Source organism: Semicossyphus pulcher, unplaced genomic scaffold, assembly GCF_022749685.1.
Source record: "Semicossyphus pulcher isolate SPU_LCO1_2020_fin unplaced genomic scaffold, fSemPul1.0.p SCAF_9, whole genome shotgun sequence".
Lineage (NCBI taxonomy): Eukaryota > Metazoa > Chordata > Actinopteri > Labriformes > Labridae > Semicossyphus > Semicossyphus pulcher.
In genome coordinates, this window is record NW_027211770.1 from 26,727,178 (window position 1) to 26,754,610 (window position 27,433).

General features: G+C 43.4%; 1 protein-coding gene across 1 annotated transcript in view; it reads right to left on the minus strand.

Annotated features, from left to right (window-relative positions):
- The window catches only part of sv2a (synaptic vesicle glycoprotein 2A), a 62,869-nt gene extending 35,436 nt beyond the window's left edge, over nucleotides 1–27,433 (minus strand). The window contains exons 1-2 of the mRNA XM_069655973.1: nucleotides 27,332–27,433; nucleotides 1,975–2,767 (exon numbers count right to left, since the gene is read on the minus strand). Coding sequence (XP_069512074.1) covers nucleotides 1,975–2,587 — 613 coding nt within the window. The 5' untranslated portion in view covers nucleotides 2,588–2,767; nucleotides 27,332–27,433. The remainder of the gene's footprint in view (nucleotides 1–1,974; nucleotides 2,768–27,331) is intronic.

Genomic DNA, 27,433 nt, shown 5'->3' on the forward strand with positions numbered 1-27,433 from the left:
AACTTTTTTTTCAACGCCATAACCGTCCCTTCAACCGTCGGTGCTTAAAGTCCCTGATTTAGAGTCACTAATGAAGCTAACGAGCATGTCTTTGGACTGTGGGAGGAAACTCACATGCACGGGGAGAACATGAAAGGCCCACTTTGTCCGAACTGGGATGAATAAACCAGTTTAAGTTTAACACACTCCTCAAATTTGGCGTTCACTGATACGTTGTTTTCATGCCTCTCTGTTCTGTTCATTCCAACAGAAGAAATCCCCTTTCTTCACCGACAGCTCAAACAAATGACTTGCAGTAATACATTTGTGCTGTGTGATCGGCTGTTTGGACAATAATTCTTCATCTAAATGTATCAAAGTATATCATCTTTATAGACTCAAATATATTGCCATCCCCATCGAGATCATTTTATCACCCGGCCCTATTTCAGATTGTTGACTTCAGCGAGTGAAGTTTACTCCCTACAAACCCTCAAATGTTTTCTTGTTTCAAAAACCACCAAGAAAAGGTCTGAACTTCACAGGCTGTCAAATATTAACACATTTATTTTTCACTATCAAGCTCCGACAAAGCTAAACAGGAATATCTCTGTGTGATGTGAAACCATCTACAGCATCTTTCAACAACTGGATTTAAACTGGGAAACTAAACATGTCACTGGTCTCACTCTTTCCCTCCATCTCCTGACACATTTCTAGTTCTGATAAAAAATGCAGACTTTTTAATCTGAATTCTTCAAGTAAAATAAACTGTATGATTGTCTTTGATATCCTCAAAAGGACTCTGGCTCTTGTATCCCTGCCGAGCAGCCAATGACAGATGGCTGAGCAGGTTTGGACTCTGATTGGACATTGGCCCTCAGGATAGGAAATGATCACGAGGTGTTTGCCTTCTTCACAGCAGACAGAAACAGAGACAGCAGCAGCATTTATACTGGAGAAAATATAATACATGTGCATTTAAAAAAATAACAGTGCCTACAATCCCCTTCACACACACCTCACACACACTCCAGCAAGAAAACAGCTGAACCGGAGCGAAGAACATTGTGTTTGCTTGGCTGAGAGTTCGATTAAAATTCTACTGCTGTTCAGAGGCTACACGGGCAGTTGAATGTTAAATAGCTGTGGTTCCTCTGCCAACAAGGCTGTAGAAAAGCAATTACTGAGGGATAAGCTGCAAAGGTAACTGCTAAGATAAGACAGAGATTAAATGTGAAGCGGTGGCATAAACTCCCAGAGGCGGTACGGGGATGAAAGTAAACAAAAAAAAAGGGGAGAGAAGACAGAAGATGAATTTAAAGAAAATAGTTGGAGAAGCTGCGTTCTCATTCGTGTAATCTCCCCTCCCATGTGTTTTATAAAAGGTATCTGTTACGGTCAATTAGGGCTGACCGGGAGGTCATCTGCTTCCCTGGAGGGATTCCCTCAACTGGACAACGCCTGCGGACCTCCCGCCTGTGGCTGTGCTGCAGTCTTCCCCTCTTCTGCCCGGTGCTTCCTCCTTTTCCAGCTCCAGTCATCAGTTTTACATTCCCTCAAATGGAGCTTATAAAAGCCACTTTGTTCGTACAAACGCGTACAAGTGGCTTTTGATACACTTACTAATAAGTCTCATCCTTTGGCTTTTGCACCAAACACAGGTACTTTGTTTGGCTGCTAATGGGAATTAGGTTTAAAGGTAACTTTAGAGTAGCCAGGTAGGTTTTTATGTCCTTATATTGATCCGTTTTCTTTTAGTTACAGTAAGTCAGTGGGAAAAACTTGGGTTTAGAAAGTTTTCTCTATTCTTTTGTTCTCACCTGGCTCATCCTTTGTTTGTATTTGAAGAGTGGAAAGTATAAAGTTTCTGAGCAATAACCGGCGGTGTTTGTCTGACTGCAGCGGCTGTACGTTTCCTTCCCCATCCCCGGACATTTACGAGGTAGTTACAGTAGCTCATTTTTCATTATACAACAATAAGGGAAAGCTTACCCAGCATGCCCTTGTTTGGCTCAGATAGACACATGTCCTTCTCTGCACTGGGCAGCACGAAGCCGACCACAAAGATCTCCACGCCGTCCGCCATCAGTGCCAGCCCGAGGACGAAGTAGAGCGTCCACTGGAACTTCCCGTGGCCGCACTCCTGCAGGATGGTCTCGTACTGCTGGGCCAGCTCCTCCTGGTCTTTCCTCCTCTCGCCCTCGTAGGCCGACAGATCCCTGAACTGCTGCGCCTGCGCCGCCGCCGCCACCCCGTCGATGCTACCGGCTTTACCCGAGTCAGCCCTCGGGATGCCCTGGTACTCGCCTTCGTAGATCTCATCGTCCTCGTCGTGTCCTTCGGTGGAGTCGCTGTGACCTTCATCGTCATTGGCCCGGCTGTCGTTACGGTAATATCCGCCGTCATTGCCCGGCACACCGGCGTAGTCTTCATCATCATCTTCCTCCTCGAAGCGTTTATAGGAGCGCTTGGTGTACTCGTCGGTCATTTTGTCCATGCCGCGCCCCACCTTCTTGCCGACTTGCTTCTTGGCCACTTTGGCGATGTCCTTGGCGCCGCGGATGAAGTCCTGCCGGCCGTCTCTGTAACGCCCGTCGTCCTCCATCTTGGATGTGGAAGTGGTGGTCAGTTGCTGCTAGGAATGGGAGGTATCAGGAGCGGCCCAAGCACATGAGTGTGCACTGGGGATTTCTGTTAGCTGATGAATTCAGCACCACGGACAGCTCCCTGCTCCTCTGCACTGCTGCTGATGGACTTTGGCCAGTGTGAGCTCGGAGATAAAATCCTGTGGAGAAGCAAAGGGATATGTGTTAGTAGATTCATCCCTCTGGCAGCATGTGAAGAAGAAACATCCATCGTAAGCACATTTTTAAACGATCTACATCAGAGCCAATTTATTCCAAATTACAAAGCTCCATCGGCTTTCACATCGACGTTGGCATTTGCAGGAGACTTTATCTGGCTCAGCACTAATGGCCGAGAGAGCAGGACTTGACAGCTTTAAGGAGCGGACATCTAAGTGTGGAAGCTCAGTGGCCTGTATTGACTGAACAGCAGTTATCTCATAGCTCTCTGCTCAGCCCAGCACAAATCACAGCGTGGCATTTACAGTGGCACACCGCAGAGACGACACATAATGGATCCTGCTGCGACACAGACACGTGTAATTAACAAGCAGGGCTGCAGTGTGGTGCAGAATAGGTCAATGTATATGGAGGCTCCCACTGAGGACACTTGTGTTATCTACATCTCAACACCTTTTCATTAATCTCCCTTACTTCTAACTGCCCACCCGACATACTTTTCTTCCTCCTGCTCTTTCAAAAGAACCTTCCATCACTACTTCTAATATTCGGTCTCCATTAATAAACCGATATCAAAAGAAGAGGAGAGAAAAGACAAATACACAACAGAGAACAGAAGGGCCATCACGATCCATGAGCAGGCCACCCTGCTCTGTTCCGTGACACTCTGTCAGTGTGACGCTGCCCTTGTTTGTCTCACTGTCGAGGACATGCTGCGCCAAGAGAAAGGCTGTAAGCTCTACTAATGGACAAAACAAACTCAGCAGGGAGATCATCATTCGCATATGTGCTTCTGTGAGCATTTGACATGCTAAGAATTGTTCCACATGTAGCCTTAATTCACACAAAGCATTTGATCATGTGAAAGGGCCAGTTCACCGATTATCAACCTCAGTCCTATCATGCCATTATGGTAGGAAAAAAATGCTATTTGGCTCTGTGCCTTTGGAGGACGCTATCTGCTTCTCCAGTGGCCCCCTGGAAAACCTCCGCCCGACTACCTAAAACGCGTTACCTGGCGGAGGCCAGGGAGCTTGCTAAACTACACTTCCTCAATCTAGGACGCCCGCCTCCAATGTCATGTCTCGTTCACAATCATTTGAAATGTAGACTGCAGACCTGAAGATTATTTAGACGATATATTCTCGTCGTATTTTGGATTCTGCACCGCTCTGAACCAATGCCTGCAGCAATCAATGTCCTTGACTGGAAAACGGTAGTATTTCACTCCAGCATCTCTCATTGGGTCGTTCCTTTCAGAGGGAGGGGCGCAATACACGCTGGGTGTTGTAGGAATGTAATAAGGGCGAAACCACAAGCTGTTTGTACAACTTTCTCCACAGCTATGGCGCCAATTTCAAATAATATTGCTTCTACCGATTACAGAGAACACCAGCTTTGACTGACAGTGGCTTTTTCTTAGAACAGTTTTACTTTCATGTTGAGAGTAAGACGCTAAGATAAGATCGATACCACTGTCTTATATGTGTGGTATGTACAGCTAGCAGCAGGTTAGCTTAGCTTAGCACAACAACTAGAAACAGCTAGCCGGGCTCTGTACACTCGTGAAAACACATCAGTCATAAGAACCTCTAAAGCTTAAGTTTTCCCCCTAACAAGCCATTAGTTGACGAACTGTTGCATGTTTATGATAGTCTCTTTGGAGGGCTAAAGGAAAGTGTTGGTGTAATAAAGAGCCACTGAAATGTGGATGTCACAGAAAGCAAGCCGCCTGCTAACATCAAATGATTCTGGATATTTTGGAGTATCTTGTTAATTTATACAACACAATTTTAACATCGACAAATTGACGCTGGTTAGCACCAAGAATAAGCTAACGCTACAATGACTGGTCACCAGTATCAGGTTGAAAGAATTTCTATATTTCATATATCGGGGACATGTTATCTCCTTAACGCACAAAGCAACTAAACTTTTGATATAATATGACACAATACAAATCTAAAATGGTCAGATTATGATTTAAAATAGACACTATGAGAATAAAGAATAAGTAAAGAAGATCAACTAGACTGTTAGTTCAACCATACGTCTAATTCAATGCCTACTTTCCTGAAATCACAGATTTTGCTACATCAGTGAAAAGGACTAATTTTGGTCAATGCTTAAAAAAAGATGATTGACTAAATCCCCACTGTCACCTGGTCTACTGCAGCCCTTACATCTGTCTGAAGCCATTGTAACTCAAAGTAGAGATTGTCTACTGCTTGTCTTGGCATCAGTAACACAATAAGTCCTGCATGTTTGTTCTCATGAGACCGAGCAGAGACGACGTTCCCCCAGAGAGAAAGTCTGGGTCTCGACTGCAGCTGTAGCCAACACTGAAGTCATTCTAGTAGCTTCCTTCAGTCTCTATAAAGAGAGCAGCAGCAGCGGCAGCTCAGCATGGGGGGAGAGAGAGAGCCTGAGGGAGCTGGCAGCACCCAACAACACGACCAATAACACTGGCAAAAAATGTACTGCAGAATATATTGTCACTTCGAAAAGAACACACTGTCTCCCCTGCGCTGCATTTGTTACTCATTAAAAAAAACAAAAAGGCTTACTTTCTTTGTACCTAATTTGTTATAGCCTGTCACTTTGCAACAATAAGCCATTACTTTATCCTTCCTGTAAACAGGACTTCTTATTGGTTGATGCGTCACATAACAGCTTATCTGAGAAACGCAGAAACTCTCGCAATTAGAAATGTAATATCCAACAGCAGACAGGACAAAGAGGTGAAAGACATCAAATGAAGCCTCATTTCACAGATTGTAAAGTAAAACGAGAGGCAATGTGCAGTTTAAAATATTCCCACTCTCCTTGATCCACTGCCCGCAGCAATAACAAGGGTGAGGTGATGCGAGAGCAATGCAGGCTAACATCCAGTTTTTCTGAGTCATCCTCTGTGTTTGCTCTGGTCCAACCGCGCCAACTGTTTAACGGCAGCCTCTCCCTTCTACTATGCCCTGCCCCAACATCCTTTTCAGCCCAAAGATATTTCATATTAGCCGCCTGACAAATCGAAATAAAGATAACCACTGCGACAGAGATCAAACCATGGCAAATTAGCGTTAGCTAGTTTTTGAAGAAAGGCGACAAATGTCATGTTGTCCATGTTAGCAGTTTACAATAATTAAAGTGGTGGATTCGACATTCAAATTTGTATTATTTTTTGAAACAGCAAGTTCATGATTTCTGACAGAAGCGGACCAAAGCCAATTCTCATTTCTAGCCGGTCAAGTCTGCTAGCTACACTGACGTTTCTGACCAGCCTATTTTATGAGCTGTAGCTAGCTGCTGTTAGCTAATTAGCTAATAACACTGATAGTGTGGGACCTGTCTTGAGTTGATCCCCTTGCCTTGAAAACCCATGTAACAGAGTTTTAAATATGCATTTACTAGCTACATAACCTTTATCTTACCAGGATTGAGTTTAAAACCTCTTTTATATTGTGCTAAAAGAGTGAGGCCAAAGCTAACAGGTCAAGAAGTCCTCATAACCAGTAAAGGAATAACAGACATAGAAATAAAGGGCAGCAATGTTTTAAAAAAAAACATTCATTTTTATAGATACATTTATAAATTGAAAAAGCAACATAATCCAATGTAATGAGGTGTGTCCTATTTGTCAAAGTGAGTATTAACATCTGACAGTAGCTGTGTCCCAATCCAGGGGCTGCAGCCTTCGAAGGCTGTATTTGAAGGCCGATTGCATCACAGAAGCGCGTCGAAGGCTGTCCCAATTTCGAAGGCTCCTTCAGATGCAGCCGACAAATGCGTCCTCCGTTTCCCAAGATGCATTGGGTGCCAATTATAATGAAATGGTGGACTTTTAAACGGCCGAGGAATACACTTTAAAATGTAAAAGTTTTAGTTTTTAACTCAATCGAATAGCTAGCGTTACACATGTTTAAGAAAACGAAAGGGCCCTTGAAACAAATTCTTTAAAATAAGAGGTTAACTTACTCAACGTAAGTTATGTTAGCTAGTTAGCCTGCTAGCTACCTGTTGCTAGGCGACAGGAGCGGCGTTTAGTGACACAAGGGTAGACCAGACCGTTTCATTTCAGCAGGACAGCGGGTCACAAGACATGGAAGCTATTAAAAAAAAAACATAACATTTTCAATAAAACTATAAATATATATTATTAAATCCAATTTTATGAGGTGTGTCTATTGAAAAAAAACATTACTTTTATATAAAAAAAGCAACTTAATCTAATGCAATAAATCACAGTATGAAAAGGGGAATTGTTAAAATCAACCATTATTTCTTTCCAACAACCCGTTCTGCTGTTAGCTAAAGCCCAGTTAGACATGAACAAGCACAGTCAGGCTTTTTGCTTCGCAGATGTGTTTTCAAAAAACTCATTTTTACAAAAGAAATGATTTGAGAAGTAATGCAGTGATCTCTTTAGGCTTTAAGCTAGTAGCAGACATGCTAACGACCGTTGCATGTCAGTGTAGATAAATCGCCTGCTGATTAATTGGTTCATTATCCTTTACCTCGGGTTTCAAAATGCCCTTTCATGTACGTGCCATAAATAAACACCTTGTTTACCTCTGAAATGTTATGCGTCCACTTAATCAAACTGTGTGTTCATTATTAAAATGTTGGCATTTACAGACCACATAATGGTATAAGCGTCCTCAGTGCTCTGTAATTATTGTTGTCTCGGTGTCTAGGAAGTTATCAAACGACTGTTAAAGCATAATGGTCGATAAATCAATGAGCCGTGTAATTTATATGAGGCATGATGGCGGTGAGGTGTTTACTTACACTGTAAAAGAGCCAATAAACTGTAAGCTAACCTCTGTGACATTGCTGTTATTGCCATTCCCGTTAATTCAAATGTTTATTTCTATAACAGCATTTGTGTAACATAAGCTCAATAATCTTATTATAGCAAGAAAACAACAGCAGCTGTAAAAGCAGAAAAGAGGAGGGAGGGTGGAGAGCGGTGTGCAGGCAGGAGGAGGGAATCTCTGAAAGCTTCCTGTGCAGCTTCAGGGGCGTTGAACAGACACCGACTGCTGCCAAGCTAACATCACACGACCCACAGGTCCGCTGGGACGACTGAGTTTCTAAGAACACGCTCGCTGAAAAACAGCTGATGCTGAAACCCAATAAGACGGGGGAAGTCTTGGATCTCCCCTCACTCTGTGTGTCGGGAGTTTGACACAGTTATAAAATAAATACAGAAGATTACAGAATCCCAAATCTACTTTGGGACGTCTTTGATCAGAGGAAAATGTGTAATGAGGGCTGCTTTCTGAAGATGCAACAAAATGTCCAGCTTTAAAAGCAGTTTAATCTAATTCAGTTAATTCTGGCTAATTATTTTAAACCGTACATCAATATGCAGACTAAGATATTAAAATACAAGGATGCTAAATAAGATATAAGGCGTTCATTTTCCTCCAGGCTAACTAAGACTCAGAGATTTATGGAGGAGCAGTGCTGTAAGCTACAAAGCTCACAACACCCTTAACATGCATTAATGAAGGCTCTAATCTGTATCTTGATGCTAGCATGGCCTTGGCTCATTAGTTTAGCTTGTATTTAGCCAAAATGCAATTGTGGAAAAACCTACATTTTAACTTGATTATGGCGCTGGATGAAGAGGGAAAAAGAAAAGACTGTCTGCACCAAACTTCATGGCAATTGCACCAATAGTTGTTGTGGAGACATTTCATTCAGCACCACAAAGGTCTGACCTCATGTTGTTGTGAGAGGAAAAGCCAGGGGATCACAAGGATAAGTTGGCATCATCTTCTGGGGAGAATGAATGAATGAAATATTTCAGCGTTGCGAACAAAGCTGTAAAATGTCGTATGAACGTGTTTCTATCTGGGGGTCTACTCCTCAATGTGTAACAGCAGAGCATACGTCACCACCAACACCACCATGTTGGATTGAGCCGTTGTCTCTTATGTTTATATGAGTTAAACAGAAGATGTGCTCAGTGAAGAAACCCCCCATCCCAATACTTATAATTAACCTACCACATGTCCCTTAGAGGTCACCGCAACCCAAGCAGCACTGCCACCTTCAACAGGCCCAGGCTTCGTTCATGAAAGCTCCAGGTATCGACACTGCTGATACAACCTACCCTACGACATGGCCCCCACATCTCAAACTTCAGTTACATGGCCAGCGACAGGCAGCCCATCAACAGGGTTTTCAAGTGGGCACCTCCCTTCACCGGTGTTTCGTCACGTTAGCCCTAAGGTAACTCAGGGAGGTTCTTTATATTTGTCTTTAGACAGCCAGGGAGGCTTTATAGGTTTCCTGACCAGCATTTAAAGGGTCAAAATCACTTCAGGCTAAACTGCAGGAACAAGCAGCCGGGTTAAATCGACTTCTGTGTACATCAGTGACTGGAACCTCTGTGACAATGCCTTCAGGTCAGGTCCTGCTCGATTACTCTCCGGCTTAATAGCTCAAACAGCTGCTATAAAAAAAATCCTTTTTCCTGCTTCAGATTTTCATTCTAACAATTGTTCCCGAGGCCACAAGCTTGGGATGGATTCAGACGGAGATGTGGGTTGAGACTGAGCTCGATATATACGTGCCAGAGAGAAGATCTGAAGCACTTCTTATAGTTTATCTGACCTAATTTAGGAATCCTATTTGTCCATCTCTGCTTCTCCTTCATGTTGTGGCTTTCAGGAGACTGCAGCTCTTTTGTCAACAGTTTCTCACTCTGAGAAGCAGCATCACAAACGCTGTGAAAGACAGTTGGTGCTTTGTCACAGCCTGGACCTCATCCTGTCAACTGCTCATGTTAGTTTTCACTTCCATGTTGGTGATAACTGTTACTGAGGTTGCAGACAGAGGATCTAACCATGTGCGTTTAACATACAAAATCAGCCGAACTACTGACATACAGTATGCACATAAAATACAAACTGCAGGAGTCTGTTGGATAAAGGTTAGGTGACCACATTTAGGAATAGTCGCTCAGCTTTGACTCACACGTTCAGATGCTGTTAAGTCAATCTGTTGCCTGGTCAGTCAGTCCTGAAACAAACACCATGCATGATGCAACAATGGCTGAACGACACTCCACGCTTTTTTCTCCAAGTCAGGGAACCAGACTATTTACAGTTTGCAATAATCAGATTAATGACTGAATAAAAATACAGTGTGCATGTTTCATCTCCATAAGAGTCTGACAAATCGAACCTCCCTCTCTCTGCTCTGTGTCTCAGAAGCTTGAAGAAGTGATTTCCCCATTAAGAATATGTTACAGTCCGCGTCGGCCATGATGTTCGTGCTTGCTCTCTCCTCTCAGCTTCATCCTGCTGCAAAATATTTGATTTCATGGCTCAAAAACAAACTGCCGAAAGAGCAGCAAGCAGCACACTCCAGGCTTCACATCCAGCATCCCCTGAGATAAGTATGGCTGACACTACATATGACGGCATGGTTCACTGAACCTATGGGGCAGGCAGCGTACATACATATATAAAAGATAAGATCTGTGGAGGGAAAGAGGAAATGACCTTGTTTGCAGCTTTCATAAATACATAAAAAAGATAGAGAACCAGACGCAGGAGTGTGCTTGAATATTCATGGAAAGTTGGCCAGACACTGAAGATACTATACATGGAGAGAATTAATTTTGAATGACAGCAACCAACGAGAACAAGCAATTACTTCAGTTTGTACCTGCATCAGTTCGGACATTTACCCAGCATACACTGCTGCAAGACAAGACAAACAATGTTACAGGAACAGAGGAAGGTTTAACAGCATGTAAATATGTTTTACATGGAGAGCAGGTGTAAGGCAGCATCGTTATCAGAGCCCTTACAGGACACACATGCATTGTTAGGAATTATGCCCTGTTGCCACGACATGATAATTACTAAGTCTGATCCAATATGACTCCTAAAGACCACTAACCTCTGTGAAATTTCATGTTAAAAGCAAAGGGGCACGAATAAGTGTCTGACACCATTAACTGAAAGAGGGAGAGTGTAGCTAAATTGAATGGTAGCAATCTGGCTGGATTTGGGCACCCACACTATTTGGCTATGTTTGGACTACAAAATAAATCACTGTTGACTTTGGCTTCAAGCATGACTTAATCTCAATTTACAGACGCTACATAGAAATGTAAAATCTGTAGGCAGGGATGTGGATTTTAGGGATGGCGAATGTTCTGGTTTCTGTTTGTACATTGCTAATAGTCCGAGTAATATTGATCAATCACATATCAGCAGGAAAAGCAGGTGGAACATCATCTACTATAATGCCAACCTGGCTCCCATCAGCGGCTATCTGTTGACGATTTAGCTTCTTATTAATCTCTGTACAGAAACATCTGCATGCTAACAGCTAACAATCTGTTCTAGATCTAAAATTCAACTTGAGATAAATTCCCTTGACGCTGCGTCATGAAAGCCGTTCAGCGTTCAGATTTTCGTACTTCCTTGAATACATCAGAAGTGATTGATCCAACCTCCGTTTAACAAACAAGCATTTTAAAAAGTAGTTTTCTTCTCCTCTTGAGGACCTGACAAAGCTTCAGTTTGACTTTTTACTAACCTGCATCATGATGTTGAAATTTCGGCAAAGGTGAGACCCGTTAATTACAAGTAAGTCACAAGAAAACAGAACAACGCAGCACGCAGAAAAGGAAGTCCTTTATCGCTAACCGCTGGCTACACACCCGGCATGTTCAGCGTTGTCCCCAGAGGCTATATCATCGTCAGACTAGTTTGAGCATGACTCAGCCTTAGTCTCCTGGGTAAAAGTTGTCTGTCTAATCCTGTCACCCATCCTAACCTGTTTTCTAGTTGGACCTTGCCCCTAATTATACTACAGTACATAAAAACAATCTGTTTAGCTCAGCGGTTACATTGCACATCCCATATTCAGAGGCTCGGTCCTCGATGCAGCCCCGGCCCCCAGGTTCAACTCTGCCCTCTTCCATGTGTCTCCCTCTCTCTCATCCCCCATTTCCAACAATGTCCACTTACTATCAATAAAGGCATCAAAGACCAAAACACATCTTTAAATATAAATAAATGTGAGAGGTTCACAAATCTATGATTACCATCCAGCATCAATCGTCAAACAACTTTCTCTGATTGATCAGAGCTTAGATCTCCGTCTAATGAAGGTTACACAAATTGATACACTGACAATTATTGATTTCCTGAAAGATTAGTGTTTGGAAAGGTCATTTCAACTATGACGGACCCACTGATGTTTATATTGTTGCTTCCAGTTACAGGTTGTTTCAGCCCACCGTATCTCCTCTCCCACCTGCTCTGTGAGTTTGGTGCAGAGCGTTCAGATCAATCACCATTTCAAGTCTCTAACTTGAGACGTTGGACAGCTTGAATCCTCATCACCTCCGTCTCCACAGAGGCTCAATCACTTTTCTATTTCTCTCCGAGGAGGCAGACGATTGGTCGATCCTCCTCCGTCGCCATGGTCACAACCTTTGTACCAGGAGACTCTCGAGGCCCATCTAAATGCAACGAGGCAACCAATCACCATCTGATTAGCCTTTCACAAGCTGCAACGAGAGCGGGTGTTGGCCGACTCACAGCCTATGAATAACAAACACGTCTTGGTGTGCATATGTAGGGTTACTGTGCAGCTGTGGACACTTATCCCTGCAGCAGGAATATTATGTTGTATGATATTATATTGCTTGTATCTTTGGATGCAACAAAAGCTATTTGGAGCAAAGAGAAAACACATAAGCTCCCAGTTTAAAGAGTTATTGTGAAACAAAGTGGTTTTCCAAACTGCTCTGGCATCTCTAATGAAGTGTAAATTGATAATAAATTAAAACTCGGGAGGAGGACCGAGCCAAAACCGCTTGCTGTCGTTTTGCTGCAGATGAAAGACTTAATTATGTAATCTAATTTTCTTCCAGGGAGCAGCGTCGACACAAGAGGGATGGGAAGCACAGCCTCACACGCTCCCACAATCAAACACGCTCACACATGTGTAATATGCAGTGTGGCAGGCTAGCAACATGCTAACATGCAAGAACATGGGCGCTAACCTTAAGTCCATGCTGCACCAATTCATCAGTTTGTCCAGGAATGGAAACGTTAAAGCAAATCGGACATCTTGGTGTTAGCTTAGCTGTACTCTTTATCCTGGGGCACCACTTTTAAATTTGTACTCGTCAGGCTGGGATAATCTGGAACCTGGAGGTCTGGTTGCTAAAGGGAAAGAACACTAATGGCCTCGAGGTCAAGCACTTAACGGCAGAGGGGTCAAAGAGAGGTCGTAATTGTTGAGCATTTAGAAGCGAGGGGGCCAGATATTTTCTACACGAGTTGGTGGAGACCAAAATGGAGCTGGGGTGACCATCCAGTATTCCAATGTTCTCCCTTTAGTCACTTGCAGAGGTGTGTGAGAAGGTCTTGATGAAGACGGTTGATTGCGGGTAAGTTACTGTAAGAACCGTTTGTTCCCTTCACCTATGCCCACTAACTTCTTATTTCCTGTGACCTTAAACACCTGACCTATCATGTGACCAATTACACAATACACACCCTAGAGGTCAACGTTAACCCTTCTACCAAGATTTATACATAACTATTTACAACATTAGACAATGAACACATTCTTAATTGGCTCCTAGAGGAGCAATAAGGTGAGTAGAAATTACACCTTCATTTAACACCAGAAACACAAGCCCATTTTAATCTTTGACGGCTGAATGTGTTACTTTGCTCTTAACGCATCCGCCAGTAAAACTCTATGAGATGATAATGTGAGCATGGTGTTTAAATCATGTAGACGGATTTCAATAGCACCCTTGCATTGAGCTGGATTATGATCATAACATGTCAATGTTGTACGGCAAAAAAGCAAATTAACACATGCCACCATCTGGAGAGGTGCTGAGATTGTATTATATCTGCCTTGTAAACGTCTAATACCACCTAAAAGTGAAGCACTACATGGTAAGAAGATGTACAAAGGTCATGTATCCTTTGGATTCTTTTTGCCCTTTTTAATCTGTCATTATCTATTCAGATTATATTATGGTAATATCATTTAATCCCTGACAGCTGCAGCAAAACGGAAACTTAAAGACATATATATAATGTTACAATGTTGGATGTCCAGACTAAACGTGGGTGAAGTTTAAAATCTGTAGGTAAAAGTATGTTGGAGTAATCGCCAGGCTTCTCAGCTCAGTCTGCAGGCTGCTGTGAACGCCACACAGTTTTTTCTACATTATGCACTTTGTGACGTCACAAAGGCTTCGGAGAGCTGGCCAATCAGAAGAAAGCGGGCTTGTAGGGGCGGGGTTTCTTAAAGGGACAGAGCTCACTGAGTCGTTTCAGGCAGAGGCTGTATGCGGGCCTGCACAGAGCACCAGTGTCAGAAAATGAGGAGTGTTTTTAAACTGTAAATTATGCTAAGCTACTCCACAGCTATCACAGAGTGAAATATGAAGCTTGAAATTAGCATAATACCCCCCCTTTAAGGTAACAAAAAGCCAACAGGTCTGATTATGAATGACACAACAGTGCAATTCATTCATCATTTAATGCTGTAAGTGTACGTGTTCAGTAGAGAGGCATGATGGGAGTATTATGTTTCATTGACAGTACAGAAAATCTCTCCACAGTTCGTCTATATACCTTTCAGAGGAGCACTATAGTCTTCCAGCTGCCACTGAAGGAGTTGTAACCACATTAGCCCGACTCTGACAAGGCTGTTCTTTCAACACCAGTGAATTACTGCCATTCATAACTCTCGCTGATAGCCTTGAGCTCTTAACAATTACTCTGTAAAAACTCAGGCATTAAGAGCAGCTGATGAACCGAGATACTTAAAATAGATTCTCCCTTCACGTCGGGCCTTGGCACTCGATGAGAGGAGCGGGACATTTTATTTAGCGGAAATACAAGAGCCATTTAGCAGCAGACAGCTGCTGGCAGGAGGTTACTGGGCTTCCAGAAGATGGATGAGGAGGAAGAAACCAGCGAACAGTTCATTTACAGCGCCAAGACCGCCGCCCTGAAACCACCCGAGTCATCGAAAACGTTCTCGGAGTAAAACTGGCTTTGATGAAATCCCTTCACACCCACAGCTCCATTTGCTTTCTCGACAGTTACTACCTCTCTCCTGCTTTATTCCCCCCCTTAATGCTTCGATAAGTCAAATAGAAACTTTTATTAATGGAATATTTTCACATGACAGATGACAATGGTACGTCCAGAATGTAATGTAGTAATATTACTCAGACGTTTTTACATGATTCAGCTCCTGCGCACACTAGTTATTACACCTCATTATGACAGGTGGAGATATGTGCGCAGCGTGTAGCGATAAGCTAGGTGTCAAACTTCCAGAGGCCTAGGTGCAAAGAAGAAACAGACACAAAACTCCACATTGATGCTAATGTTACTTCCTGTCTGCTGGATGTGTAGTTGCCAACACATTCACCATTTTAACTTCATGGTGATATAATATGCGTAGTATTATTCATCCCCTGTGATGCCAAAAAATTCATTAATGGAGGTTTTAAGGAAACAAACAAGACTAAAACAGAGAACATCACATTATATTTTAGAGTGCGAGGATGCTTTTGCGACTTGAAAGACAGCTGAAGGCTTTTGTTCTACCTGTTTAAAAACACCTGAGAGCCTTCAGAGATTCAGCAAGAGCAACCTGTGACAACTGATGTTGAGAAGTCTTTTCAACAGAGCAACAGAGACAACGGAGCAACACCAGGAAGAGACGGTGGAACAAGCAGCAACAACCTACATGAGGAAACAAGCATCTTAAGGTGTGTGGTACACCTCTAAAACTGTCTCATGCCATGCAGCTAACATTACTCAAATTCTATGTCTCTACAGATGCATAAGCTTACAATATTATCAAAAATGTCAGAAAATGGGCTAAATGCTTATAAATAATGTACCAGACATTCAGAAAAACAGAAACAGCCTCTGAAAAGTGTCTGCAGCTCTCTGTGCTGCAGGTAGATCTTTTTTCCACATGAATTTCTCACTTTCTGTTAACGTTGCATCCAATTAGCAGCCTTCGCTGGTTTGCTGCCAGCATGACTCACTCCTCTCTCCAAATATAACCTCAGCCTTCATCACCACGCACATTAACACCTTGACACACGTTGACACGGAACTACATGCTTAAACTACCCGAGAGTGCTGCAACATATTTCCAGGCCAAATCGTTTGATCGACACAATTATGAAGTAATAGTAACAAAACCATAGAACATGCCTCGTCAACTTATAAGCCCAAGATGATCTTCAAATGCCTTATTTTGTTGGACTAGGAGTCTAAACAGAAAAGATATTCAGCTGAGTATCACATAAGAACAAGAAAAGCTGTAAAACAACACAGTTTGCTGTTTCGCTACATCGATTGTAGAATGTTTTTCCAATTTTGGCATACCTCATCCATCCATCCATAATCTATACCACTTATCCTGTTTAGAGTTGTGGGGCGCTGGAGCCTATCCCAGCTGTCATTGGGCGAGAGGAGGGGTACACTGATCGGCAGTCAATCACAGGGCTAACACACACAGACAGACAACCTTTCACGCTCACACCTCCCGAGTCACCAGTGAACCTGAGGAGCATGTCTTCAGACTGTGGGAGGAGAACATGCAAACTCCAGACAGAAAGGCCCGCTTCGTCCGAACCAGGATTCGAACTAGGAACCTTTTAGCTGTGAGGCTAACCACTGCACCATCGTGCAGCCCGGTATGCATCATGATATGGCAAAAATATGCAAAACTGAAATGTACTACTTTTATGCATTAGATAGAAGATAATCTCTATTTACAGATTCTACATATAGAATAGTCTACAGTAGAATCTGTAGGCAGGGACGTGGATTTCTGGGAAGGCATCTGTTCTGGTTTCTGTTTGAACTACCCTTAAAGACATATACATAATGTTTACAGTTTCTCTTTCTGTCACAATGCAGCACACGGAATAGGAAGTCTTGACAAGAAGTCGATTATCGCTTACCACCACGTTCACCGGTGTCCCCAGAGGCTATATCATCTCAGACTATAGTTGATGGGATTTGAGACTGAATAGAAGATAAACACTACAATAAAGCACAATTACAATTTGCAAAGAATGATTTAGATAGCAGAGGATTTAGAAGCTTCTAGCAGTGATGTGGCCGCAGTAAGTAATAAAAACTTCTTATGAATATTTTACTCCATTCCTGCCAGTAATTCCACAGACTGTTCAAACTGGATCTTTAAATTCAACAACAGACATTCATACAAGCAGAATCGTCCAATAAATATTTATTCACACACTGTCTGTACTGTAGCTTTGTAGCTCCAGTCTTTTCTCCACTTTGATTCACACACTGAATAAGTCTTGATGCTCATTTGACAGCACAGACGCTGCAGAGCGAGAGTGTGACAGAGATGAGCACAAGTGCTGATAGTCTTTGTTTTATCTCTGTGTGTGTGTGTGTGTGTGTGTGAGAGAGAGAGAGTTATGATTTGGTCAGTGGTGAGTCCTCAGAGCTGCAGATGGCTGATAATGTCATGCAGAGCTGAATTAATTTCACTTGACATCTCTGATTTCTCGTCATGACGCCCGCAGTGAATTTTCTCCTCTGATAGATTGTCCCTGAGGCTCAGCACAATCCTGGTCGAGACGCCGCTGACAGCCTGGATGCTGAATGTAGAGTGAGGAGTACATAATGTACACATCCATTATGACAAAAAAACAAACACTATCAGGCCTCTATGTTTATTAGAGATTGAGAAAACTCTTCACGCAGCTTCTTAGTAACAATCATTGTGGTGAGAGACGGCCGGCGTTTGTTCTGAGGTCAATGAGAGTAACACTAAAGCCCTTCAGCTTAACCACAACATCAATGTGACTCGTGTCATAACCACTTAAAGCAGAGCGCTCTCCAAAGATGCACCGACGCTGAAAAATTAAGCCAATGCAGTCGTGCAAAAAACTGCAGTACCTCTACTGGCCACTTGATGCAAGCTCCAAAAGTGAGTAATCCTTTACAGCAGAATCAAACTAATTTCCAGCCTGGTAGAAAAAATGGTTCAGGTTTATATAGCTATTTTCTCCTTTCATGACTGTACGGGGGCTGAACTTCATTTTCAGTTTCAATTATATCAAGTCTTAAAGTTAAAGAACGCTCTCCCACCCGAGATGTTGCTACGTTAGTTAGGAGTAGACTCGAGTTTGTATGAGTCACTCACGAAAGAGAGTCGGGCTTTCGAGTTAACCAGAGCTTGAATCCCCCAAGCAACCACAGAGCTGCGCACTCGTGACTTCCGTCTCCTGATCGGGCTAATTTCCGGTTTAGCATTAAAGGAGATTAAATTTAATTGTGCAACTCTTCTAGACCCTCTTATTGATTTTGGACCTAATTGATTCTTTTCTGATAGTAAGCGAGTCATTTCACAGTTTTGTGACACCCGTTTTCCCATGATTGTGTGCGGGAAAAGTGCCCTGCCGTGTTGGGAGAGTCGTGTAACTCGAGTCAGACCCTCAGCTCGAGGCAGGGAGCGAGCTCCGGTCGAGAGTACTGAGTTGCAACAAGCACCAAAGCGGTTGTTTTTTCCTCACAGGGCGAGGCTTACACGGTCGTCTCGCCTCATATTCGCAGTTTGCAGTGGCTAGTAGCGGGAAGGACGGGTGAGTCAGTGAACGAGTTAGTGGAGATGAGGGCTCGTGACTCCCAAGTCAGTAAAAAAAGTTGTTTGTTTTAAAATTGGAACATAACTAGTTGAGAGTCCACTGCCTTGCACATGCTCTCTTAGCTTCTTTAGCTTTGAGAACTTAGCATAGAATAACCCTTGTTACGCTGAAGCTCCGCCCTCTTCGTCCAAATATGGTCACTTCTGGCTCCCAACAAAGTCACAGCCAGAACGCCTTCAAAGCAGCAGTCCACAAACCAAAGGGTGATGCATGCTGGCTGTGTACACTTCTTATAGTCTATTCTGCAAACAGGCTTTAGTTACAGTTACATGAATATGGAAGCATTTATCTTTACCACTGGAGAGGGAACAATGTCTGTTTAAACCATTACTCATCACAGCCCATCAAGATACACATGAAGACTCTTGAATAATGTAGCTATAACTCCATATTCATGCTGAATCCTCTGGACAGCCGCTGATGGCTCAGTTGGAGAGTCCTTTCTGCTCTCGTGAGTGCATCAGGAGCGTTGCATTCTGGGTCGGGTCAACACGGCCCACACGCTCGCTCTGTTGGAAGATTTTCCCCACAAGACTCAGTCAACAAACGCCCACGCTCATAATGAAGCACTATGTCAGCTGCCCTGATGGACTCCGATCACATCCAGCCGTATGGTCACTTCAGATCAGCTCACCGGAGACGGAAGGAGAAGCCGGGCAGCTGTCCATATAAATATACATACCATCAGCTATAGGAGGATGTACAGACTGCTGAGCAGAGGGAAACCAGCTGTTTAAACTGCTGACAGAGTAGCTGTGATGAACTACAGTCATTCAAATAAAGCTCTTCGAGGCCTTTACATTGACTGTTCTCTCAGGTCTCTAGGGTTGGTGATGTTGGTCTGAATTTGTACAGAAACCCACAATGACACCTTTGATAATCTTAAAATGTTTCCTCTAGGGCCACCATGAGGATTTGGATTTAATGTCTCATGACCCCCTTAAGATGAATGGTTACTTGACCTAACCACCATACCATAAATTGACCTGATAATGGCTGTGTGCACAGAGTACAAGCAATTTGTCCAATAACTCTTAATTTACGACCAAAATAACACCATTCCCATCAGCCTTATCTCTAGGGCCAATAAACGAACAAAGGTTTGCTTGCTAACAAGCTAAAATAGACTGAAGCTGTGTCTCGATTCAGGGGCTGCATCCTTCGAAAGAAGCGGTCTACGAAGGATGAGTCATTCGGAGGATATCCTGTTTACATCATCAGCTGTTCCCGCCCTTAACCTAGTGTCACCAAACGCCGCTCCTGTCGCCTAGCAAGCTAGCGGGCTAACTAGCAATCATAACTGACTTCACGTAACTGAACCTTATATTTTACAGATACGTAAATTGTTTCAAGGCCCCTTCTGTTATTTTTAACATCGCTAGCTATTCAACTGAGATGAAACCAAAAACCTTTACATTTAAAAGTCTATTCCTCCGCCATCTCATTTGAACTGGCGCGCAATGAATCTAAGGATACGTCGAGCCGCGAAGGATGCACCCGATGGAAGATTTGTGGCCGAGGAAAAGCAGGACGCATTTGTCAGCTGCATCTGAAGGAGACTTGAAATGGGGCACCAGCTGCTGCGACGCAATCGGTCTTGAAACACGTCCTTCGAAGGATGCAGTGCCGGAATTGGGACACAGCTAGAGAACATGGTAAGATTTTATCTGCTACACGTCCTCATATGAGCACAGAGCACACACAGCAGTCAACACAATATTGTGTTGCTTATGAACTATTTTTCTGGTTCAGATTTTTAGTCTGTACATCTGTCTCATGGTTCTGGTTAAACGAACTGGGGTTCAACTTGTGCGAGATTTGGCCACGAGATCTCATAGCGCGAAGAACAAAGCCACACGAGAGTTATAGGGAAAGGCATACTGTATAACAAAATACACTCTCAGCCAAAGCTGACGCTAATAGAGTGTAACATAAACATCAGTGCAAAACTAACTTACATATTCATGGACGCACACACAATACAAAGAGTCCGTCGGCGATCGCTGATGTCCCCGTAGAAGGTGCAGTAAACAAGTCCAGACATGTCTCCCTCGCTGCACTGAGTCGTGCTGCGTTCAAGAGTGCTCAGAAACGTGAGTGATCAGATAAGTTTTTACATATTTTTAAAGATCGATCTCGGGATTTATGAATCGATATTGGGTCATTCAAATGAGAATCGGAAATTTTTTTCGATTTTTTTTCTCCTCTGGACTGGAATCGTGACTGCAGGCTTCAGGCTTCTTATTCTCTTGAAAGATTATCTAAGAATAACATGTCTGAGGAAGTTATATTATGTTGTATGTTGTATGTTTTTCCTGCATTAAAGTGAAATTAATGTATAAGAACATCTGCTTTTAGTCGTGCTTTAGGTTATGACACCCACAAAAAATAGCAAATTATTTCTGAAATGCATTATTACTTCTTCTCTTTAGATTACTGAGCTTAAAAAGCTTTTGAAAATAAACTAAAATTATAAATAAGGAATGCTCTTGTCGTAATGATTGTGTTGGCTAAGAGGAGTCAGGTTAAATCTATATTCTCCTTTTGAATCAAATTAATAGAAAGTCTTTGTGTACGTTTGTTTATAAATGCATCCCGTCACTGGCAAAGTCATTGAAATGCCCTTTAGATTTAAGCAGGGTGACGTTGGATATCACACACAGTATGTACACATCACACACAGGCTTTATTCATCATCCTGGCCCTGCCACAGCCTCTCGTGGCATCTCTGAATTTCAACCTATCGACCAGCATTTTTTATCCGTCCTCATCCATCATTTTTCTATCAGCTACTCCGGTCTGAGCTTCCAGGGGAGTCCAGCTGGGGCTGTGTGAGGGATGCATCTATTATTCATGTCTTGTTTTCTGGCCACAAGGACAGAGGTGCCTGAGTTGACTCGGCCCTCAGCAGTGATGTATTGGTGCGATAAAAATAAAAAAAACTCTTCTCACTGCAGCCTCGGTCCAATTCCTGCACATTTTCAACGACCACAGGGCGACATCTGCACAGAGTCACGCAGGAAGTGACAGTTTTATTCAGCTGCACCATGTTCCTGCATGGCCTCAGGCCCATCCAGGCTAACGACAGAGCAGCAGCCTGAGAGGAGGGTGTGATGATTGGTTGTTAGGCTCGCTGGGTCGTAGCTCCTCCCCGGCTGCAGAGTCCCTGTTGGGAGAATCTGCAGCCTAACATGAGTCACGTCATCGCTCCCCCGCTGAGGCTCTGGGTGTGCACCGTCACCCTGGTGGCACCAAGGCAGCTAGCAACACCATGTCAAACACAGTGACGTCAGCTCTCTGCATCCATTTTGGCTTTGCTCGCTGCAAAATGGACTGAGGAGGAGTCAGGCTGAGGGCAGCGGAGAGGTGCAGCTCAAAACCTGCTGCTTGAAACAGAAAAAGTGTGCTGCAAAATACAGCTGTGTGCACAAATGTTGCTGCTCACAGACGCCCAGCAGCTCACATGAGCGTCACCTCCTCATGTTTAGTACATGAGCATTCACCAAGTGTTGGGGCCTGCAGTCTCTTTAACTGAAGGTGTGTGTTTTAGAAAATGGCTGATCTACTAAGAACTGACAAATAACAAATTAATTATGACTAACACAACAGTCTGACTCACATAATGTAGACTGAGCGTATCAGCCTGCCATTGGCTGTATATGTCAGATGGAGTTCTCCTCCCCCTTCTGCTATCCGGGTGTTTTTAAACCCCTGTTGCTACATGAAACAACGCAGTTTGAACTAGCAACCTGCAGGCAGAAAAACTGAAGTTTTAATAAAGACTTGGATAGTACGATAAGGCAGCCTGCTTGGTTCTAGTAGCAATGGTTGTAAAGAAATACAAAGAATATGTCCGTTGCAGGGCTTAGTCATGGTAATGCCTCATCTCCTCACGTGCAATATTCCGCTCATACAGGTTCCCTGTCGACAATATTTTTCGAGTACGCTGTCGCTGCATTCTGGCCAAGACATTTAGGTTGTTTGTATTTCTTTAAAACAATCACAGAGTGTTCTTTCTAACACAATAACCTCAGTTAATGACTATAGAATGAACATACTGTAACGCTGGGTTTTTCGGTTGGTTATTGAGGGAGGTGTCCACCGTAGTTCGGCGTTCCGTGGAGGGGAAGACGCATGTTGAGCGAGCAAGAGTGAGAAAAGCAGTTAGCCAACCTGTGTGCTGTTTTTCTGGGAACACCTCAAACTCAGATTAGCTGTTGCTGCGGCGACGAAATAAATCTGTGCTCTGTTGATGGAGCAACGCACATTGCCTCTTCCTCGTTCGTCCTCCATCCGTCTAGCTACCCCGCAACGCTACAATAATTAAACACTCTCTACTCTAGCAGTGCTTTGGTTTGAATGCTAACGTCGGCATGCTAACAGGCTACCAAGGATAACATAGTGATGTTTTCCAAGTTTAAGGATTTGCTGAAACAAACAGGATACTTGTTCATGTACTTGTGCAGCTGTGGCTGCTGGGTAAACAGCAGGTTAATGATGCACCTTAAGGCAACACCACTAACACCAACATGAAGGTGGATTCCTGCAAAACACCAAAGAATATGTAGGCCAAACCCTGTGTGCATACAGCACCACAAACAAAGTACACTCTGCAGATGCCCCTCTGCAGCTCTTCTCTCTCAGTGAACAATGAGTGTAATCTTTTTTATGGCTCTGTGATCTGAAATGTTGTCACTACAAGCTTTGCTCTTGCTTCATCAAAGCACGTTTGTGTTTCTGCTGGAGCTGTTGCGTGTCTTCTCATCACTGCATGGGGTTTAATGGACCTAACACTCGTCTTTAAAGTAGAGGAGTAAAGGAGGAGTTTAATAGGCTCCACGATTTCTTTATAAACTCTAAAGAAGCTCTCTTGGAAGGATTTGTAATTAAGTACTAATGCAGGGAAATTAGAAACAATAGTGTGAGATGGTAGGCTGCACATATTGGAGGTATTGGACATTTGGCAAAATGTGCTTATTTGCTTTTGAGGCGCCAAACGTTGCTGAGCGCCTAGAAAGGCTTTCTTGCCAAGTGAGCTGGAGCCAGGATGCTATTAGCTTAGCCTAGCATACATATAGCAGCAGAGACAGCCACCTGCTTCTCTTTATAATTCATTAACATGCCCATAAGCACACATGAAGCTCGCTTATTAACATGTTGCAAGTCATGTGTTTAATCTGTACACAAGCAGAAACGTTAATAAAGGTGGTTTTACAGCGATTAAACTAAGTGCTGCTTTTAGTATTTATGCTAGGCCTAGCTAACAGCCTTCAGGGCTCATCAGTCTTCTTACTATCACCATAAAACACATAAAAACACCTCCCCTATTTCTTGAAGTACTCACAAATTTTAATGAAACCTTATTCTCAGTATACTTTCCCTCCGTTAACATCTATGCAGAGAGCTTAAAGATATTGTTGCATGTTATTTACCCTTCATTAATTCAGACTTCATCATGAACCTAGCAAGTAAATTACAATTTTAATATTAATATCTTTCTATAAAATTATTATTTCATTGATAAGCATGTTTTTCTTTAACATTAAAGGGCCAGTTCACCGATTTTCAACCTCAGTCCTGTCATGCTATCATGAGGAGCTAACGCCATTATGGTAGAAAAAAAATGCAATTTCGCTCTGTGCTATTGGAGGACGCTATCTGCTTCTCCAATAGGTCCTGGAAAACCTTAGCCAGACTACGTAAAACTTCAGCTTGCTAAACTACACTTCCTCAATCTAGGACGCCCGCGTCCAATGTCATGTCTCGTTCAAAATAGTCAGGTTTGAAATGTAGACTGCCGACCCGAAGACAATCCACCGGTATATTCTCGTCGTATTTCAGATTCTGTACTGCTCGATCTGAGCCATTGCCTGCATCAGAAAACGGTAGTATTTCACTCCAGCGTCTCTCGCTGGGCCGCTCCTTTCAGAGGGTGGGGCACAATGCATGCTGGGTGTTGTAGAAATGTAGAATTGACGAAACCACGAGCTGTTTGTACAACTTTCTCCACAGCTATGGCGCCAATTTCAAATATCATTGCTTCTATTGATTACAGAGAACACCAGCTTTGACTGACAGCGGCTTTTTCCAGGGGAGAATTGCTCCTTTAAGAGTTTTTTACACAACTGTAGTACCAATCTGTTATAAGAAACAGACACCACAAAAACAAAGAATATTAATTGTAAGCATTTGTTTATGAAAGCAGAGGCCAGCAGCTTTACAGCTCCTCTGCTTTAGCAGAAACAGCATCAGTTGTTAATGGAGAGTTATGTGCTTGACACTAATCGCTGCTTCGGCCCTCCCATCTGGAGAAGACAGAAGAGGCCATCGATTTTCTCTCAGTCTCGCAGTAAATCTTCAGCAGAGGGGAGCGTTTCAGCAGCAGCATCACGAGCCAAAAACAGAACAAGCCAGAAAAAAGGCATTAAGAATGACCCAGCGCTTCCTTTAAACCACTGAACTAAATGTTTAAAAAGCTGCGCTAATTGCTGCTCTTGACAGAACCCGGATGAGGTAGTAAAGGTTGGTATCAGTGCTCTCCTGCACCACAGCCTGTGTTTTTTCAGATGTTATGCTAATGTATCTGGCACCGTTGCTCCCAGCTGCAGGAGAGGCGAGTTGTAACTTGTGACAGGGCTAATCTCTGCGGACAGACCGGAGCGCGGCCCAATCAGCAGGGTAGCAGGCAGAAAATGAGAACACCAAACAGAGCAGCTCCCTCAGCTCCTCCTGCTTTAAAGTGGAGCTCCTGTGTGTTAAAGCTCTGTGAACAGGTCTCACAACGGGAACGTCGGCATCAGCTGCAACAGATGCCGAGTCACTCCGCTGTTGTTGTGCTGGGGGAGGCCGAGCGAGGCCTCGGGGCAGAGACGCATTTTAGCCAAACAATTCAACATGTTATTGATTCTCTCCGGCTTTAGCCAGAGGATGCATTATCGATTAAACTGCATGTTGTTCTAGAGTCATTCACAATTATTTTCCCTTTATGGTGGCTAAGGTGACATGTTTAGATAGCGTGTTTATTCACTTAACAGTATAAAACCCACGGATAATTAGTTAACTAGCACATGTGGGAAGGTAAAGCATCAAATCCTGACATGGGAAAAGCTGGAACAAGCAAATATCTGGGGTTTTGAAGCTCTAAAAAGGGGTGTTTTGAAGCTCGGATTTGGATCGACAACTTACAGAAATCTGTCTGTTTTGCACCACTTCAAAAGTGGAACAAACGTCTAATCACAGTCGTGTGCGTTGTATGTGGAGTTAGAGCAAAACTTGGACTCATACTGAAAGCTAAACCCTGATTTGCACGAGAAGATCCGTTTGCTTCGGTGGTTCTAGGTGAGTATTTCCTCCTCCTCTTACTTTAGAGGAAACATCCACCATCTGCTCATCCAAAGGCAACTGCAAAGACCAACACAGCTCGGGCAAAGAATGTCTTGATGGACAGGTTGCACAGAAAAAACGGCCAACATTGGTGCCAAATGCATCTGAAGGTCTTCCCAACATTCAGTCATAGATTAGACAAAACTGAACAGGGCACTTTAATTGCTGTTAAAGAGGAGCTGTTGTCAAGGTAAAGCTCTTACAGCCGCAGCCTGATACTGCCCAATCATGAGTCTGTAAGTGTGCAAAACTTTCAACCTTAGATTATGTTTCTGAAGAGGACCGTCAGCATCCTGCAGGTTTGCATCAGTAGCTGCTCCCTTCACTGCCATCCTTCATGTGGGCTGGCTGCATAAATAGCTCAGAAACTGCCTGAGCAGCATCATGGCTGCCACAGGGACAAGACATCAGACATGCAAACTTTGAAACGCATCACCTCCAAAACGCATAACAGAACATAAATACAAGTTATTTATCATTTTCCAACACCTCATTCCTCTTGACCCTTCAAACAAGAGACACAATATCAAACATCTTCTCTCTCTGGGCAAAGTCATTGGAGCATTACTGACAAAAACCACCGCAAAGCAACACCACAGAGGAGAGAAGAGGGAGAAATTGCTCATCACTGTTTCTCCATCATTTTCTCCCCGCTGGGTTTCTACAAGGTCATTTTGGCGCACGACGCAGGAAAGGGTACCCAGCTGCACTGACAGTCATGAGCTTACCGTGATATTGCATGAATTGAATTAAACAATACACACGAGAGGGACAACTTTTAAATGTGACGAATAGCGCGGTTAAGGCAGAACTACAAATGTATCACAGTGTGCTACAGAGAGAAGGCGGAACAGAGGGGACAAGGACATCGGTGCCAAAACCGAACCAAACTGGAATCGAAAACCTGGTTCGATGGCGGGAAGCTGGGCATACGCGCTGTTTAATGATATTAAAACACAACACTCGTAACCTCCTACCCTTCTCTCCTTCCTTTCTCCCTGCCTCCTCTTCCTCAGAGTGAATCCTTTGCGCTTTGATGGATGATGATGGCTCTTAACGCACGAGACCTCCCCGCAAGAGCGAGAAAGAAGGATGTGTTTTGCCGAAATCTGCAACCCTAAATCTAATAAAATATTTTGTCAATACAACATTTTCAGGCAATATCCGACAATTCCTCAATCAAAGGTCGACTTGTTCCTTGATTCCCCTCCGGTGCAGGTTTAGGGGTCATCGCGTTGCGCAGCACAGGCCTATTAACTCGTGTTTGGTCATAAATAAATGTCGAGTTGTTTGATGATCACATGTAAATCTTGCGGATATCGTTCTCTTGGATGCACGATCGAAAACGACAACATCTGAGATAATTAGCTGAATTAACGCACTAACAGGAAGATTAGGATTAAATTGCACAGCTGAAGAGGATTATTCATTTTCTTACCTTTAAGCTGGAAGGTCAGCGCGTTTCAGGGGGACCGGAATTGGCTTTTTTCCGTGCAGGGAGTCACCCCGAGTACCTGAAGCAAAAAGGTCCTGTGTGCCC